This window comes from Ursus arctos, unplaced genomic scaffold (assembly GCF_023065955.2).
Source record: "Ursus arctos isolate Adak ecotype North America unplaced genomic scaffold, UrsArc2.0 scaffold_2, whole genome shotgun sequence".
Taxonomy (NCBI): Eukaryota; Metazoa; Chordata; class Mammalia; order Carnivora; family Ursidae; genus Ursus; species Ursus arctos.
In genome coordinates this window covers 82,535,231-82,552,617 of record NW_026622874.1, presented here as the reverse complement: position 1 = coordinate 82,552,617, position 17,387 = coordinate 82,535,231, and the positions used below count along the sequence as shown (strand labels likewise).

At 43.0% G+C, this 17,387-nt stretch overlaps 1 protein-coding gene across 1 annotated transcript in view; it reads right to left on the bottom strand.

Moving 5' to 3' along the window:
* The window catches only part of OTOA (otoancorin), a 57,776-nt gene extending 41,845 nt beyond the window's left edge, over positions 1-15,931 (bottom strand). Inside the window, exons 1-9 of the mRNA XM_026515597.4 lie at positions 15,841-15,931; positions 15,219-15,247; positions 15,096-15,126; positions 14,952-14,979; positions 13,295-13,382; positions 10,570-10,701; positions 7,657-7,892; positions 5,334-5,437; positions 1,480-1,580 (exon numbers count right to left, since the gene is read on the bottom strand). Coding sequence (XP_026371382.2) covers positions 1,480-1,580; positions 5,334-5,437; positions 7,657-7,892; positions 10,570-10,701; positions 13,295-13,382; positions 14,952-14,979; positions 15,096-15,126; positions 15,219-15,247; positions 15,841-15,931 — 840 coding nt within the window. The remainder of the gene's footprint in view (positions 1-1,479; positions 1,581-5,333; positions 5,438-7,656; positions 7,893-10,569; positions 10,702-13,294; positions 13,383-14,951; positions 14,980-15,095; positions 15,127-15,218; positions 15,248-15,840) is intronic.
* Between the last annotated feature and the right edge of the window lie 1,456 nt (positions 15,932-17,387).

Below are 17,387 nucleotides of genomic sequence, written 5' to 3'. Positions count from 1 at the left end.
GTATCTGAACCACTGAACTCTTTAAAAGCTAATGTTTGCACATTTCTTTGTGGATTTGTTATATGAAGGTCAGAGAATGTGGTCCCCAAATGTTGCACTTTGGGGCATCAGGGTTTTTTTTAAGTAGATGAATGAGTTTACACATGGGCCTTGGGTGATGAAAAAGAGTGTGTGCTCCCTTGGTAAGATACAAATATAGAAAAAGATAGAGATATATAAATTCAACTTTATTAAATATACCATTCAGATTCTTTCTATCCTTGTTCATTTTCTGCCTGGGTGTCCAAGGGTGTTAAGCTGAAGTCTCCTATCTTCCTATGCACTGTTATTCTGCTCATGAAGTTGTCTCTCCCTTGTGGATTCTACTCTTTGTCCATACAAAATTCCCCCTTAGAGTTGGTACTCTGGCTTCACCTCCCTTCACTACACTTTTAGAAGATGAAGGAAAGTTGCTAATGACCTCTTGATCTTAGAAATTCCTCCTCAGGGGTACAGCTTCCTAACAATTTAATCTCCATCTAACTTCCAGAAGTTCGCTCAATAGTGGGAGGGTAAAATTGAGGTTTAATCCATTTTATAACTGAGGATTATAACATTGAAAGATGTTTGAAATAGTCTCAGCCTCCAAGGTAAAAAGAAGAACCTAGATATGTCAACCATACTTCAATTAAAAATTTTTAAATTTTTTTCTTAAAAAGAAGCAGCTGATTCTGCCTCCAGTTTCATAATAAGCAGACACTGTTGGATCAACTGGCCCTTGAGCAAGTCAGTCATTTGATACAAACACTTCTCTCACTGACCAGGAGAAAGTCAAGGCACACATGATAAAAACTGGAGGCAAGCCCCAGAGTCTTTATGAATGCCTCCCTGTTGGGGAGGCTGCATTCCAGAATCATGATGCCCAAGGGACTTGAGTGTCACTGGGTCAACATCAGGAGGACAGAGACAGGCTGACCAGTGAGTGCAAGTAACCTCAGAACTTGTACATTTTTCAACTGTAAACTCTACCATTAAAATCCAGTCATTGTTCGTGCTGAAATAGCTATCAATAGAAGTAGCTATAAATAGAAGTCGCTAGTAATCTGTGATTCGTTTGATTTGGGTTTATGCTTCCAAGGACTGGAAACTCTGTAGCTATTGTCCTTGGCCTTTCTTGAATACAAAAATACCCTAAAGTGATTTTTGGTTCACAGCCAACATTTTCTTTACATCATGTTGCTTCACATCAGAGCTATCTTGGTTGTCTACAATTCTTGTTCTTTTCTTGGCTCATCTACTCTAAATACAATCTGATGACCAACCATTTGAGGCCTCATCCCAAGAGTTTTCTTCAGAGACTCGAGATATATTGGCCGAGGTGGGTATCCAATTTTCCAGGGCACCTTGACTGGCTGGCTGAACATGAGAGGTTTAGAATACACCTTTCCCCAGATGGCTTAGTGACGGGGATGTGGAAATTCACATTTCCCACTCACTTACTTCTACAGGACTAATTTTCACAATTTCTTCAAGTGACAGGTGAACCATATATCTGCCCAAAATCCATAAGTTTTCTGCACTGACCCATGAAACAGAGTTATCTGCAAAAAATAAATAAATGGAGAAATACGTAAATACATACATACATACATACATACATACATACATACATACTTCTGCCTGGTATGTGATAGTCAAAACCATCTTTGATGTCAGGACCTCCTTCTGATGTTCATTCATTCATTCAACAACCATTCATGGACAGCCTCCTACCTACGAGATGGTACGTTACACACAGGCAATCACAGATGCCAGCCACCTGAGGCTTTGTTCCTCAGCAACATGGTCCCTGGACCAGCAGCACCAGGACCACCTGGGAACTTATTAAAAATGTAGAATATTTGGGGGCACCTGTGTGGTGTGGTCAGTTAGCGGCCAACTCTTGATTTTGGCTCAAGTCATGATTTTGGGGTCATGGGATCAAGCCCTGCGTCGAGCTCTGCGCTCAGTGTGGAGTCTGCTATGTCTCCCCCCACCCCCGCTTCTCCCCACCCTGCTCACGCTCTCTCTCTCTCTAAAATAAATAAATAAATAAATAAATAAATAAATAAAATCTTAAAAAAAAAGATTCCTTTAACAAAAGCAGACTATTTCTTAATAGTTTAGATCACAAAATACAGTTTTACTTTTAGTTCACTTAGTTACTAAATAATCTGGCAACTTGGAATATATGACTCTCTTTTATTACTACCAGTAGCAATCATTATCAGCCTTATTGATTAGCACTAGGTTACTGTATTTGAGCCAAACCAACTACTCATCCTTCCTCATATGCACCCCAAATGTTCTCCAAATCTTCGCTCCCGTGCATCCTCCTCATCAGCTAGAATGCCTTTGCCCTAATTCTTCTGCTCCGAACTCCTGTCTTCAAACTTGAGCTCAAACATTTCCTCTTCCCTCTAAAGCCTTGTCTTGTCTCCTCAGCCATCAGTAATTTCTCCCTCCTCTGAATTCCCAGAAGACTCTCTCACTCTGTTCTGGCATTTGAATTACTCGTCAGTGGGAAGTCCGTGGGACTTCAAGAACAATCATGTCCAGGCTCCATTTGGACTTCATGTTTCACTAAGCTAGAATCGGCCCCCATTGCCTCCAATCCTTCAGTAAAAGGCTTTTACACACAACGACATTGTGTTGGTGGCATTTTGGGGAAAGTGAAGAAGCAAGGGAGCATTTACAGGGTACAGTGACTCCATCACCAAGAGCTGTTGCAAAAAGCCAGGGGCAATGACTTCATGCCCAGATGAGATGGTGAAGTCAGCTGCTGTATATGGGCTGGGTCACAAGAGCAACAGAATGCTTCCCCACCCCAGGAGTCAGAGCTATTGGGGTGAGCACAGGTAAACGCCCTAGGATCCCCTAGATGAGACGAAGACTCTGGACATTCGACTTTGTTATTAGAAGGGCTGGTCCCAGAAGGCTAGAGAACTGGGTGGGTGTGGGTGTGGGAGGGAACCACTAAATTCATCAAGAACCAAGTTGAGTTGTTAATTTTAAATTAATTTTAAAGCATAAACTATATTTCTGCAGACCAAAGATCCCAAAGATCGGGATCTTTTTAACACCCAAAGTATTCCCAGTTACCTCGAGGAACTTCATGAAAAATAAAAAGCTTAAAGTCCAAGTAGAATTCGTTTTAATTCACTTTAGTATAATAATGAAACATAGCATATAGGAATTTTAGAATGAAAATCTGTCTCTAATCAAATTCTGACAATAAGGACTTAGGGAAGTCTAGAAGCTGAGTGGCTCTCTCAGGGTTACACAGTGTGAGATTCAGATTTCTGGAGGCCGTAAATACGCATCAGGCAGAGGGAATTCTGCTATGCACTAAAGACATTGATTATTCTGTTGCTGAATGCTCCTTATACACGTATCTCAGAGCTTAATTCCAGGAAGAGGATTGATTGGCCCTCAGTACACTCCAATCTCACAGGCTTCCTTTATGTTTCCCCAAAACACTGAGCTCGTTCCCACCCCAGGGCCTCTGCGTTTGCTGTTCCTTTGCCTGCAACACCCTTCCCCCAGAGCCTCCCAGGACCCATTCCATTTCTCATTTCGGTCTCAATTCAAACGTCAGGTCCTCTCTGATTCCTTAGTCCAGAGGTTGGCAAACTACAGCCCACCGGCCAAATCCAGCCAACCACCTGCTTTCGTAGATGGAGCAAACTTGGTTTTTACACTTTTAAATAGCTGGAAGTAAAATCAAAAAAAGACAATTTTGTGGCATGTGACAATTATGAAATACCAATTTCAGGGCCCATAAACAAGGCTCTGCTGGGACACAGCCACGCCTGCTCATATGTTGTCAATATCCGTTTTAGCACAGAACATCAAAGTTTGTGGTTTTTTTAAAAGATTTTATTTATTTGACAGAGAGAGAGAGACAGCCAGTGAGAGAGGGAACACAGGCAAGGAGAGTTGGAGAGGAAGAAGCAGGCTCCCAGCGGAGGAGCCTGATGTGGGGCTCAAGCCCAGGACCCCGGGATCACGCCCTGAGCCGAAGGCAGATGCCCAACGACTGAGCCACCCAGGCGCCCCAGAACATCAGAGTTGATTCACTGAGCCAGACTAGAGACCCACGAGCCTAAGATATTTACTCTGACCCTTTATAGAAAACGATGGCCAAGCCCTGTTCTGATTGAAAGCACTAAGCCTTTCCATGGCATTTATCCATTTTATTTTATTCATAGCACTTACTGGTACCTGAGCCTTCTCTCTCGATCTCTCTGTTTCTCCTTCATTTGCTGGTTTAAAACTTTTCTCCACCTACCCTCCCCCAATAAAACAAGAGCTCTATGAGAGCAGTGACTTTGTCTTATTTTCTCTGTATCTCCAGGGGCTGACACATGGTAGGATTTGGTAAGTGTTTAAAAAGTTTATTCTGTTTACACGACTTACATTAAAAACTCAATGAACTGAAGCCATCTAGGACATCGTCTGCATACTCATCTATACAGTCATTCTTTTTTTTTCAATTGCAGTAAACATAACATAAAGTTTACTAACTTAACCGTTTGTAAGTGGATGATTCCGTGGTATTAAGTATATTCACTTCGCCATGCAACCACCAACACCGTCCTCCTCCAGAACATTTTCATCTCACAAAACCAAAACTGTCCCCAAGAAACAACAACTCCCCAGTTCCTCCTCCCCCCAGGCCCTGGCAACCACCATTCCTACTTTCCAGCTCCATGGATTTCACCCCTCTAATACACAACTGTAAAATAAAGGAGTCTTGACCTACTTCCGCCTTGGCTGCCAGGAAACTTCACGCTAAATTTCTGTGCTTTATTGCCTAGATTTCCTTTTAAAAATTTATTGCGTCCCACTTTAATCCAGATTTATGATGCAGATTTTTGAACTTGAAACCTTACTGTAAAGGTTCTCTTCGACTCCAAGACACTGTCATTATTTACACTTCACTTATGAACGAGGACAGCCCATTGATTGCAAGAAGCAGAGGAATCCTTATTTTGGAGACTTGAATGTGTGGGAAGTGTATGGATGGAATAGGGTATGTGGTTTTTGGTGGCTTTTTTTTAAGATTTTATTTATTTGGGGCACCTGGGTGGCTCAGTTGCTTAAGTGTACCTCTCCCTCTGCCACTTCCCCCCTCCCCCGCTCATGCTCGTTCTCACTCTCTCTCTCTCACATCAAACCCTCTCAGAAGGTGGGAAGGACGGGTGAAAACCAGAAATGACAATAAAGTAAAATCCCTATCTTCAGAGAGGAAGCACCACCTTTAAGGATGGACTTCCCCTGAAAAGTGATCCCACCTCAAAGCCCAGGCTCACCAGTAGCTTTGGAGGACGTCTGCAAAATCCCAGTCATCCAGGAGTAGAGCGCTCTTTGGGAATGAGCCGAGGTTTGGTCGTAGAGATCTTTGAACACCGCAGATCTAAATGAGGAACACGGGCGTCAATTAAGGGACAAACAGGTGGAGGACTTGAGACAGGGTCAAAACAGCCAATGGACCCAAAGCTGTCTTGTGTTAAAAAGCCTTCCCACTCCCTTGCTACGTGCAGCTATTGTCCCACTTCTCCTTTGTCCTTAGTAGCTAAATACTTTCCAAAGAGGGCTCTCCACTTCCTCACCTCTTGGTCACTTCTTTTTTTGTTTTTTGGGGTTTTTTTTATCTTTTAAGATTTTATTTATTTGCGAGAGAGCATGAGTGGGGGTGAGAGGCAGAGGGAGAAGGAGAAGCAGGCTCCCCACTGAGCAGGGAGCCTGATGCAGGGCTCGATACCAGGACCCTGAGATCATGACCTGAGCCCAAGGCAAAGGCTTAACCAACTGAGCCACCCAGGCGCCCCTCTTCTTCTTTTTTTTTTTTTCTAAAGATTTTATTTATTTATTCGACAGAGATAGAGACAGCCAGCGAGAGAGGGAACACAAGCAGGGGGAGTGGGAGAGGAAGAAGCAGGCTCATAGCGGAGGAGCCTGATGTGGGGCTCGATCCCATAACGCCGGGATCACGCCCTGAGCCAAAGGCAGACGCTTAACGACTGCGCCACCCAGGCGCCCCCCCTTCTTTTTTTGTAACAGCTTTATGGAGATATAATTCCCACACCATACAATTCACCCACTGAAAATGTACAGTTCTCTGCTCCCAGAGTTGTACGACCATCACCATATTCAACTTTAGAACGTTTTAGCACCTCAAAAAGAAACACCATACCCTTTAGCTACCACCCTCCAACTCCTAGTCACCCCAACCCCTAAAACTACTAATTTACTTTGTCTTCATAGATTTGCCTCTTCCAGACATTTCAGATACATGGAAGGATGCAATAGGTCATCTTTGTGACTGGCTTCTTTCACTTGGCATCATGTTTCCTACGTTCACGCATGTTGGATCACGCATCAGCACTTCATTCGTGGCCTTTTCACAGCCAAACACTATCCCATGGCCCGTACCCACCGCATTTTATCTATTAAACAAGGTCCAATTGATGGACCTTTGGGTTGTTTCCACCTTTGGTCTATTATGAATAATGCTGCTATAAACATTCATGTGCCAGTTTTTGTGCAGATAGACATTTTCATTTCTCTTGAGTGGAACTCAGGAGTGGAACTGCTGAGTTAGATGGTAATTCTGCACTCGGCCTTTCGAGGAACTGCCAGACTGTTGTCCAAAGAGGCTGCATGATTTCACATTCTCACCAACAGTATACGAGGCTGCTGATTTCTCAATATCCTCACCAACACTGGTAGTATCTGACATTCTGGGTTTTGGGTTTTTTTTTAATTTTTGTTTAAATTCCAGTTAACTAATGTACAGTGTAAAATTAGCTTCAAGTGTACAATCTAGTGATTCAACACCTCCATACAACACCTGATGCTCATCACAAGTGCATGCCTTAATCCCCATCACCTATTTAACCCATCCCCCCCACCTCTCCTCTGATAACTATCAGGTTGTTCTCTGCAGTTAAGAGTCTATTTCTTAGTTTGTCTCTTCTCTCTTTTTTCCCTTTGCTCATTTGTTTTGTTTAAATTCCACATATGAGTAAAATCATATGGTATTTGTCTTTCTCTGCCTGACTTATTTCACTTAGCATAATACTCTCTTGTTCCATCCATGTCATTGCAAGTGGCAAGATTTCGTTCTTTTTTATGGCTGAGTAATATTCCATTATATATATATTAGGTATATATATATATATATACATAGATACATAGATACATAGATATATCACATATATATAATGATCACATCTTCTTTATCCACTCATCAATCGATGGGCATTTTGGTGGTTTCCATAATTTGGCTATTGTAGATACTGCTGCTATAAACATTGGGGTGCATGTATCCCTTCAAATTAGTATTTTTGTATTCTTTGGGTAAATACATAGCAGTGCAATGAGTCACTACAAAGAAAAAAACCAAGTACAGAATAGTACCAGTGGGGTACAGATAATGGCGAAATTATGAGGATTGTTCCAGAATGGCTAACATTTGGGAGGCACCATTTTAATCAAACCATCTCTAAACTCCACAGTTGTTAAGCTCTGCTCCAGACCTCACATGTTAACCTGCACCCCTTGCTTCCCCCCCTCTGCCATATATTACCTCCGAGGTGGGGAGAGGGGTTCATGGGCTGAGGAAGCACTCACAGGTTCTTGAAAGCGTCCTCACGCAGGTCCCAGGGGAGCTTCTCTGCGATTTCTGGCTGCAGAAGGCTGCCTGAGGAGCCCCTCAGCACCCTGCCCAGGATCTCTACACACTCCAGGGCATTCAGCACCTGGAAACACCTCTCCAGTGTGATGAGAAACAGGCTGCGGTTCACGCCAGGGCTCTGCAAGGCTTGTTTCCGGATCTCTCCCAAGTCAATAACAATGTCTTCCAGCTCCTAAAGTAAAGAAAGAAGCTAGGGTTGTCTTGTGAGAGGCCTCTAGATTTGGAAGCCCTGGGAGGAACCACACTTAGCAGTGGGGAAATTCAGGGCCACTGTTTAACACCACACTGCTCTGTCAAACCTTCTAGAACTTTCCATCTCTTACAGAACAAAGCCGAGGCCTTCACCTGCCTCACCCACACTAGGCAACTTCCCACTCTCCAGGTGTACACCATGACTCATACCTCAGGTGCATGCCTGAGCTGGAATTCCCTCCCCACCTCCTTCCTCTGGTGAAATCCAGCTCATCCCTTATGGGTAAGCTCAACTGTCATCACCTTCTTGGTGAAGTCTTCTCAAATGCCCTCCTACTTTAGTCAAATCAAATCTCCCTCCACTAAGCACTCCCAAGAGCACCTTGAGCCAAATGCTATGATGCATTAGAGATGCTTATGGCCTGTCTTTCTTCCGTGCCAATGGTTCTCAACCCTGGCTGCACATCAGAATCACTGGAGAGGTGATCCCAGCACCACCATACAGAGTCTGATTTAACTGGTCTTTGGTGGAGCCCAGGCAGCTGACTATAGTGTGCAGCAGGGGTTGAGCCAGAAAAGTCCTTGACACCAAAGCCATGTGCCTAGTGGAATGCTTGGTACCCAGAAAACAGTGAGAAAGCCTGTTTGGATGGATGGATGGATGGATGGATGGATGGATGAAAGAATGGATGAATGAATGAATGGCTCTTTTGAACCACAGAACCCAGGAATGCTGACAGGGCTTAGTCACAATTTGACTGGCACCTGTCTTTCACCCAGCACACACTGCAAACATAATAACCACCATTGACTGAGCAATGACCACACACTCCACAAATGTTATATGCTATTATTATCTCAAGATCGTAGGTGATGAAAACAAAAGATAGAATAAGCAACCTGCCCAAACTTACACAGAGCTAAGATCTGAAACATGTGTATCTGCATCCAAGCCCACACTTGTAACCATGACCCACTGCTTCCCAACTTCAGCCATTTACTCTCAGGGGCTAAACAGCGTAGTGGTTAAGAATGCAGCTCAGGTGTTCTGCACCAGAGGTCTCTGGATAGAATTTAGGGCACCTGTGAACATTGGAGGAGACTGCACCTTCATTTTACTGCCTTAGAACTCACTTCCAGCATTTCCTTCAGGAATGAATGTAGACGATAAGCCACCAAAGCACTAGTAGGACCTTGGATCTGTCATCAGTAGAAATCAGACACTTTCATAACGCATTACGGTTGTCACAGATACCTTGAAATCTCCTTTATAATCAATACCTCCTCGAAATTACAGAAGCTATTTAACTCAGAGCTAAATCTTGTTATTGGATGTGTTAAGCACATCAATGACTATACTCCAAATGTGTTTGTTTTATATATTTTGATAAATGTCTTTCAATAGAATTGGCTTCCTTTATAATCCCTTGTGTTTTATTTTATAGATTTTTCACAAGTTATTCTGAGAGGGGGCCCTCACTAGATGGGCTTCACTAGATGCCAGAAGGACCCACAGCTGGAGCCAGGAGCCCAGGTTCCAACCTCAGATCTGCCACTTTGGAGCTGTGTGATGCAAGGTTATTCATTCAACCTCTCCAATCCCATTTCTTTATCTGACTATTGAAATGGTAAGATTATTATTGTCCTTATCTCAGAAGGTCCTTGAAGGGATTTAATCGGTCCATGCATGGTAAACCCCTAGAAAAGTGTTGGCAAACTATGCTTCACAGGCCAAATGTGGCTCGCGGCCTGTTTTTGTGAATAAAGTTTTATTGGAACACATCCATGCCCATTCATTTACCAGTGCCACCTAGGGTTCCTTTCCTGCTACAATAGCAGAGTTGAGTAGTTGTGACAGAGAATACGTGGTGTGCAAAGAATAAAATATTTAGTATCGGGTCCTTTACAGAAATGGCTTGCTGACCATTCCCTTAGAATAACACCTGACACATAGTTAACCCTCAATAAGCATTAATCAATATCAATTTCATAGACCAGCATCTTCATTTTTGTCATATCTTTGCACTGCCTTTACTATTATTTACCTCATACTTTTTTTTAAACCAACTTTTACATCTCTACCAAACTCGCAGGTTGGATGTACCTATTCTATTTTAATTACAGACACTAAAGTAAGTCTGTGACTATTAAAATGTTTACGTGGTTCAACTCCTTCTAGGAAACACTGTTCCCCACATTAAAGTGTCTCTAAACCTCACCTTTCTGGGTCTCAAGGATTTTCTGGGTCTCATAGACCTTGCTCTGTGACACTCTTTGATCACCAACTTTGTTTTGTGGAAATTTGTCTATTTCTGTTTTTTTTTCTACCCCCTAGACTGTAAATTCCTTAAGGGCAGGGGTAGTTTTTCATCTTTGAACCCAGTGTCCACTGATGCATAGTAATCATTCATGGATGTTTACCAAGCCAAACTACTAGAAGCTCCTCGGTACCCTCATTTCTTAGTTCCCATAAGAATATATACTATAAGGCTCTTCATTTGAACTTTGGAAAAAGTAAGTGAGAAAACCAAAGTCTGCAAGCTCCTGGGGGGTTTGTGAAGGGAGAAGGAGGGAGGAAGACATAAGCTGAATTCAACTCAACAAATATCAACTGGCCCAGGATTTCCCCTACTCCCAGGGTGCCCAGAACGCCTCACCAAGAGGTCCTTCTTGTCTTCTAAGAGGCATTTCATGGCGGTGTGGAACTGCTGAGCGTCTGTTTCCCTCAGGTCCTCCAGCAGCTTCTGGGGCTGGTACAGACGCTGCTCCAAGTGGTTTTCCATGGCTGCCTGAATATGGGATGTTGAGAAGAGTCAGTGAGGACAGGACAGGAGCATGTGGTCAGCACCACGGCCAGCATCCAGCCAGGCCACCTATTTCCCTGCAGAGCCCACCAGCTGACAGCTAGCGGGCATGTTTGGTTTGGCTGACTCCAAAATTTTTCATTAGATGCCAACATTTCAAAGTCAGGGGATTCCCCACAAAATCCAGACTTCCAACTTCTCTTGGAAAACACAAAGATTTGGCAACGCTAGGCATATCCCCTTCCTGGTGGTAATAGCAGGCAAAGGGGCAGCTGTTCCCTGTAATTACGCTCCTATTCACCACCCACCCAGCCAGCCGATTTCCCCATGGCCTGCCGGGCCCTAGAGGCGAATGGGGTTTTAAGTCCAGAGCAGTTGGCCTCTATCTAAGAAGTTTACACCCCCAGACTGGCACTGCTCAAACCCTCGCCCACGCCCCAAGCTACCAGCCGTAGAAGCAAAATTCAGGCAGCATGAATAAACTCCCTCTTGGCATCCCCTCCAAAGTGAGGAGGAGAGAACAGCAGTCTCTCCTAAAAGAGATTACCTCTGCTGTCTGAGGAATTATTTTCTAAATCTCCATTAAAGATGCTCTAGAAAGGCAGCATGTTGTGATGTCATGGGCAAAAGGTGGGCTCTAGAACCAGACAACCACGGGAACATCCCCACTTTGCCACTGACTAGCTGTGTGGCCTGGGACAAGTCACTTACTAGGATTGGCAGATAAAACACAGGACACCCAGTTAAATTTGAATTGCAGTTAAGCAGTAAATAATTTTTCAGCATAAGTATATCCCAAATATTGCATGGGACATATACTAAAAAAATTATTCATTGTTCATCTGCAAATCAAATTTAACTGGGAGCACTGTACTTTTTTTTAAGCAACCTCTACACCCAACGTAGAACTCAAACCCACAACCCCAAGATCCAGAGACACATGCCGCCCCGACTGATCCAGCCAGGTGCCCCGGGAATACGGTATTTTTATTTGCTAAATGGGCAACACTACTTTGGGGCCTCAGTTTTCTCAGCCGAAAAATAGACACCGTAGAGACTTAGCATGTAGGGTTGTTATGACGATGAAATGAGTGTGTGTAAAGTGTTTTCAATAGTGCCTAGCACACAGTAAGTGATAGATAAGCACCACCCATTATTCCCTATCTTGAATGAGTTGAATAATGATTTACTCAGTGATTCTCCCTCTAGAACGAAAGGCCCAGGTGGGTAGTAATGTGACTGCCTTATTCTCCTCTGAGTCACCAGTGTCTAGAACAGTGCCTGGCAGAGATTAGAGGCTAGATAAGTAGATACCGACTGAATAAATTTATACACAGGAAGAGAGAGAAGATATCTATTCATCAGGTTAAAATATACACATCTCATGAGAAAACTTACTGCTGGAGAGAAAGGGAGCAGGCATTACTTGCCTTTAGGTGACCACAGACTGATGAACAGAAGAAAGCAAGCAGATGCCATGAGGCCAACAGCCATCTCCAGCTAGTGTGTGTCCTGGTAAAAGGCTAGCAACCAGCTCTCTGAATGTAGCTCTCATGTGAATTTTGGCTGATATTTTCATTTTCATTTTAAAGTAAATAAAAACTGAAACAATAAAGATGCCAGGACTTCATTCATTCATATGTCAGAACTTCATTCGTCAATGACATGACTTCTTTGCTGAATCAAATACTTTTTGAATACCAAAAGAATATTTCCTCAATTTTCTGTGCTATTTGAAGTATAATGGTAAAGATACGACATATCACCCTGCCCTGATGATCATGCTGATGAGCACGTGCTGTCCAGTTTGCCACAGTCCCCACCATGCCCTATTGCTCCACAAATATCCATGGCTGTGCTACTGTTTTTCTTACAGTAGAGTTAAAAGGGAGGAAAAATATTTCTTGGACCCATGATCAAGAGACTAATCATTATACCCAAAGACCCGGTCTCCTGTAATTCCATTTAGCAACAGAATTCCACACGTTTTAGTGGGCTAGGTGGCTTCTCAGAAAGGCCTCTCTTCTTATTCCTGTGCAGTGACAGGGGACTGTGGACTGTGAGCCAATGAAATGGGAGCAGGAAGAAGGGTGCAACTTGCAGGTCACGTCCTTAAAGAGAAGATGCTCACCCTTCACTTCCTCTTTCCCACCACCCCCTCTCCTGGGTTGGAGAATTGATGTGCTGTTTCAATCACATGGGCAACAACTCCCTAGAGGATGACAAAGCAACCAGATAGAAGGAACCTGGGCTCCTGGGTAGTCTTTTGAAATAGAGCTTCCTCTACTCTCTAGATCTCCCATCTCCTACATTGTTTGTGCTGCCGGAATTTGGGGTCTCTTTGTTACAGCAGCTCAGCCTACACCCTAATACACCAAGTCTCCCTCAAAGTTAGAAAGGAGGAAAAACAGAAAAGAGCTTGCATCATGTTTCAAAACAACTGGACAGAACACGTTTCTTTGTGGAAACGAAAGCTAGCTCTACCTAGTCTGCTTCCCCATCCTACCTGGCCCCTTAGTTTACAAGCCCTGAGTGCTGAGAGGGAAATGTATGGTAGGAATGAGTCTCAGGTACACACCTGTAGGCTGGGGATGGTGAAGGCAACATTCCGTGAATTCAGATAGGCCAGGACTCTGTGGGACAGGTCTGCCGTCCACCCATGGGAGCTTCAGTTGAAGACAGAAGAAGGTCACGATGACAGGTTCCCCTATGATGAGTAGTTCCCCTACTTGCCAAGTGGCCCAGAAGACCAGAGTTCAGACAGGATGTGGGGAATGGGCCGGGGATGCTAAGAACGTTGTGTTTGGAGGAGGTAGGAGATTTGTTAACCTGGCACAGGGGTGGGACAGTTTCCAAATCTAAGAATCTTCCTGGATCCCATTCTCTCAAAGACAATTATCAGTTTCTGAGCTGTGTGCAATATTCTAATTCCCATAAAAATCCACTTGGATTAACTACAATCCAGACTGACTGACTTGGAAAGATGTCATTACGATATTAAATTTAAAAAGCAGATACTGTGTATACCATGAGAGGCTGGAATAGCATAGTAAGAGTGTGAGCGCAAAACCCAGATTCGAATCCTGACTCCGCCACTTAATTGTGTGGCCTTAGGCAATTTACTGATTTTTCCTGTGCCTCAGTTTCCCTTTCTGTGTAATATAGCTAAAAATTGTGTAAATTCTATTTGTTCACACACATAAAGTGCTTAAAACCATACCCAACCACATAGAAAATGTACAATTTCATTCAGAACAGCCAAAAATTGGAAATGACTCAAATGTCCAACAAGTAAAAGGTTAAATGAATATGGTACATCTATTCAGTAAAATGTCACCCATCAATAAAAAAGGAATGAGTTAGACTTTAGCTTCCAGCTATGATGGAGTAATCGGCAGCAGATAAATTCTCCTGCCTTAAACAATTGGAAGGCCTTTTATAATCCCATTTTTGTTACTAAACAAATAGATGAATGAATACATGAACACAAAGATAGATGATAGATAGATAGATAGATAGATAGATAATAGCCAGAAAGAACATATCCAAAACTATCAAATGGAGTTAAAGTTACATTAGGAAGAAGAATGTTTATGGGGACTCTTTCACTTTAACATAATTGGATGCCCTTGTCATGGGCCCCCAAGCTCCCATTTCTTCTCCCTCATATTATTCATATTAGAATTATCTGTTTATATTTGTCTTTCCTCAACACCCTCTAGTGCCCAGCCCCACATCCCCAGTATCTAACACCAGCCGGTATGCAGTATATAACATGACAGGGCAATGGGCCCTGGAGCCCCACTACTGGATACACATCTCAGCCCCACCACACTTCCCAGCTGCATGACCTTGATTCACCCTCCCTGTGCCTCAGTTTCACTATTCTGTCTAATGGGATAACAACAGGTCCTTCCCTGGGGGAGCTTGTGAGGATTGGGCATGTTCCTATGTACAAAGAGCTAAGAATGGGACTGCTACATAGTAAGCATTCAATAAGTGTTAGCACTTGTGCCAGAGCAGAGAGGAATACAAGTTTGTGAAACAAATGTATTGACTTTAAAACACCTGTGCAATGGTTGATATTTTTTGTAATATGGACGTGTTATATATGTATGTATGTATGTATACATGTATGTATGTATGTATCACTTTTTACAATTAAGAGACTTCCATTTAGGAATTTTTATTAAACATCTACTCCATCCCTTCCCCTCCCCTCGAGGGTGGGTTACCTTTGAAACTGTATGAGATCCAGTAATGCTACACAGGAATAAAATGAAAAGACAACTTTAAAAGAATCATTCCAGAGAGATCACAGGCACATTCTGTTTGAAATTTTTAGAAGCAGCAAAGTGGGGACAGAGTGGGGACATTACCATTCAGATAGCTTCCATCTATTATCTCTTCCTAAAAGGCAAAGAAATAACATCAAGTAAAACATTCTAAAGTTGGCAGTTCCAGTAGAGGAGATTTTGATTAAAAGAAAATGGGATACTCACCGCCATTTTTTGCAACAATGGATGCAAATCTGTAAGAAAGTCATGGAAGGTATAACTAGAATTGAACTGTGTGAGTTTTAGAAATATACATATGGGTTAGGAAAAGAGTCTCCCCTAAAAAAAAAAGTCACTCATGAAGGAAAATTTTTAGTGAATTTTAATTACACCTGTGCCCATGTGGGCCCGGTATGAGAAAACCCTGGTTTGAAACACCCTTTTAGAATAATCCTGAAAATCCTACAGAAATGTGTGCACGCACACACATACCCACACAAATGCATATATCCCAAACTCCTAAATCGAGCCATCCCATCATGTACCTAAATTGAGCCATCCTGGGGCGCCTGGGTGGCATAGCGGTTAAGCGCCTGCCTTCGGCTCAGGGCGTGATCCCGGCGTTCTGGGATCGAGCCCCACATCAGGCTCCTGCGCTATGAGCCTGCTTCTTCCTCCCCACTCCCCCTGCTTGTGTTCCCTCTCTCGCTGGCTGTCTCTATCTCTGTCAAATAAATAAATAAAATCTTTAAAAAAAATAAATAAAAAAAAATAAATTGAGCCATCCCGCTACATTCCCTAAGATGTGTGGAAACAATGGCAGATTTATTCCTCCCTCAGGACTTACCCTGCCTGGAATCTGGAACTCTATGACTTGCCACTCCATGCCTCAGAAAAAGGAACAGGAAAAGAAGGTACATCCTAGGTTCCTGGGACATCCTCCTGTAGTTAATTCAAGCACAGAAGTGATTCAGGTTTGTATTTTTAAAATACATTTAAGAACATTCAGAAGACTTGGGGCACTTGGGTGGCTCAGTCAGTTAAGCGCCCGACTCCTGATTTCAGCTCAGGTCATGATCTCAGGGTGCTGGAGGGGAGCCCCACGTCCGGCTCCATGCTCAACGAGGAGTCTGCTTGGAGATTTCTCTCCCTCCCCCTCCACCTCTCCCCCTGCCCTCTCTCTCTCTTTCTCTCTCTAATATAAATAAATAAATCTTTTTTTAAAAAGGAGAGAACATTCAGAAGACAAAAGGGAAAAACAAATAGGCCCAGAACCCTTTCGGCTCTTTTTAAAAATACATTTTAAATTCCACGTACTTTGCTCCATCTAAACCCCTGTGTTAGTCAAAGACACAATCATCTCTCTCCTTGATGACAACAGTGGCCTGTTTATATTCGTACACTCCCTCCCATTCCCTTCAATCCAGCAAAGAGGAGTCATTAGAAGCATGGGCTCTGTTATATCTGACAAGGGGTTTATATCTAGACTATAAAAAGAACTCTTATAATTCAGTAAGTAGAAAATAAGCCAGGGGCAAGAAAAGACACAAACTTAAGTTTCATTTTAAATCAAAGAAATGGCCAGTAAACTCATAAAAAATCATCTACATCATCAGTTATCAAGAAGATGCAAATTAAATGCACACTTAGATACCACTACATAGGGGCGTCTGGCTGGCTCATTCGGGAGAGCATGCGACTCCCGATCTCGAGGTCGTAAGTTTGAGCCACACACTGGGTATAAATATTGCTTAAAATTGAAATCTTAAAAAAAAAAAAAAAGATACTACTACAGATACTAGAATGGCTAAAAGTTCAAAAGACTGACACCAAGTGTTGACGATGATACGGAGCAACGAGATTCTCACACGCTGCTGATACAACCTCTTCGGAAAATTGTTTGGCAGTGCCTTATACAGTAGACCATGCAATACTCTAGGATCCACGAATTCCACCCCTGGGTATGTATCCAAGAGAAATTAAAACTTACATCCACACAAACACTTGTCCAGTTTCATTCATAAGAGCCAAAAACTGGAAACAACTCAATTGTCCAAGTACAGGTGAAAGGTTCAATAAAGGGGCGCCTGGGTGGCACAGCGGTTAAGCGTCTGCCTTTGGCTCAGGGCGTGATCCTGGCGTTATGGGATCGAGCCCCACATCAGGCTCTTCCGCTATGAGCCTGCTTCTTCCTCTCCCACTCCCCCTGCTTGTGTTCCCTCTCTTGCTGGCTGTCTCTATCTCTGTCAAATAAATAAATTTTTTTTAAAAATCTTTAAAAAAAAAAAAAGAAAGGTTCAATAAGTATGATTCAACCGAACATCACTCACCAATAAATAATAAGTTGGACTTTTGCTTCTAGGTCTGACGGAAGGAGATAAACCCTCCAGCTTT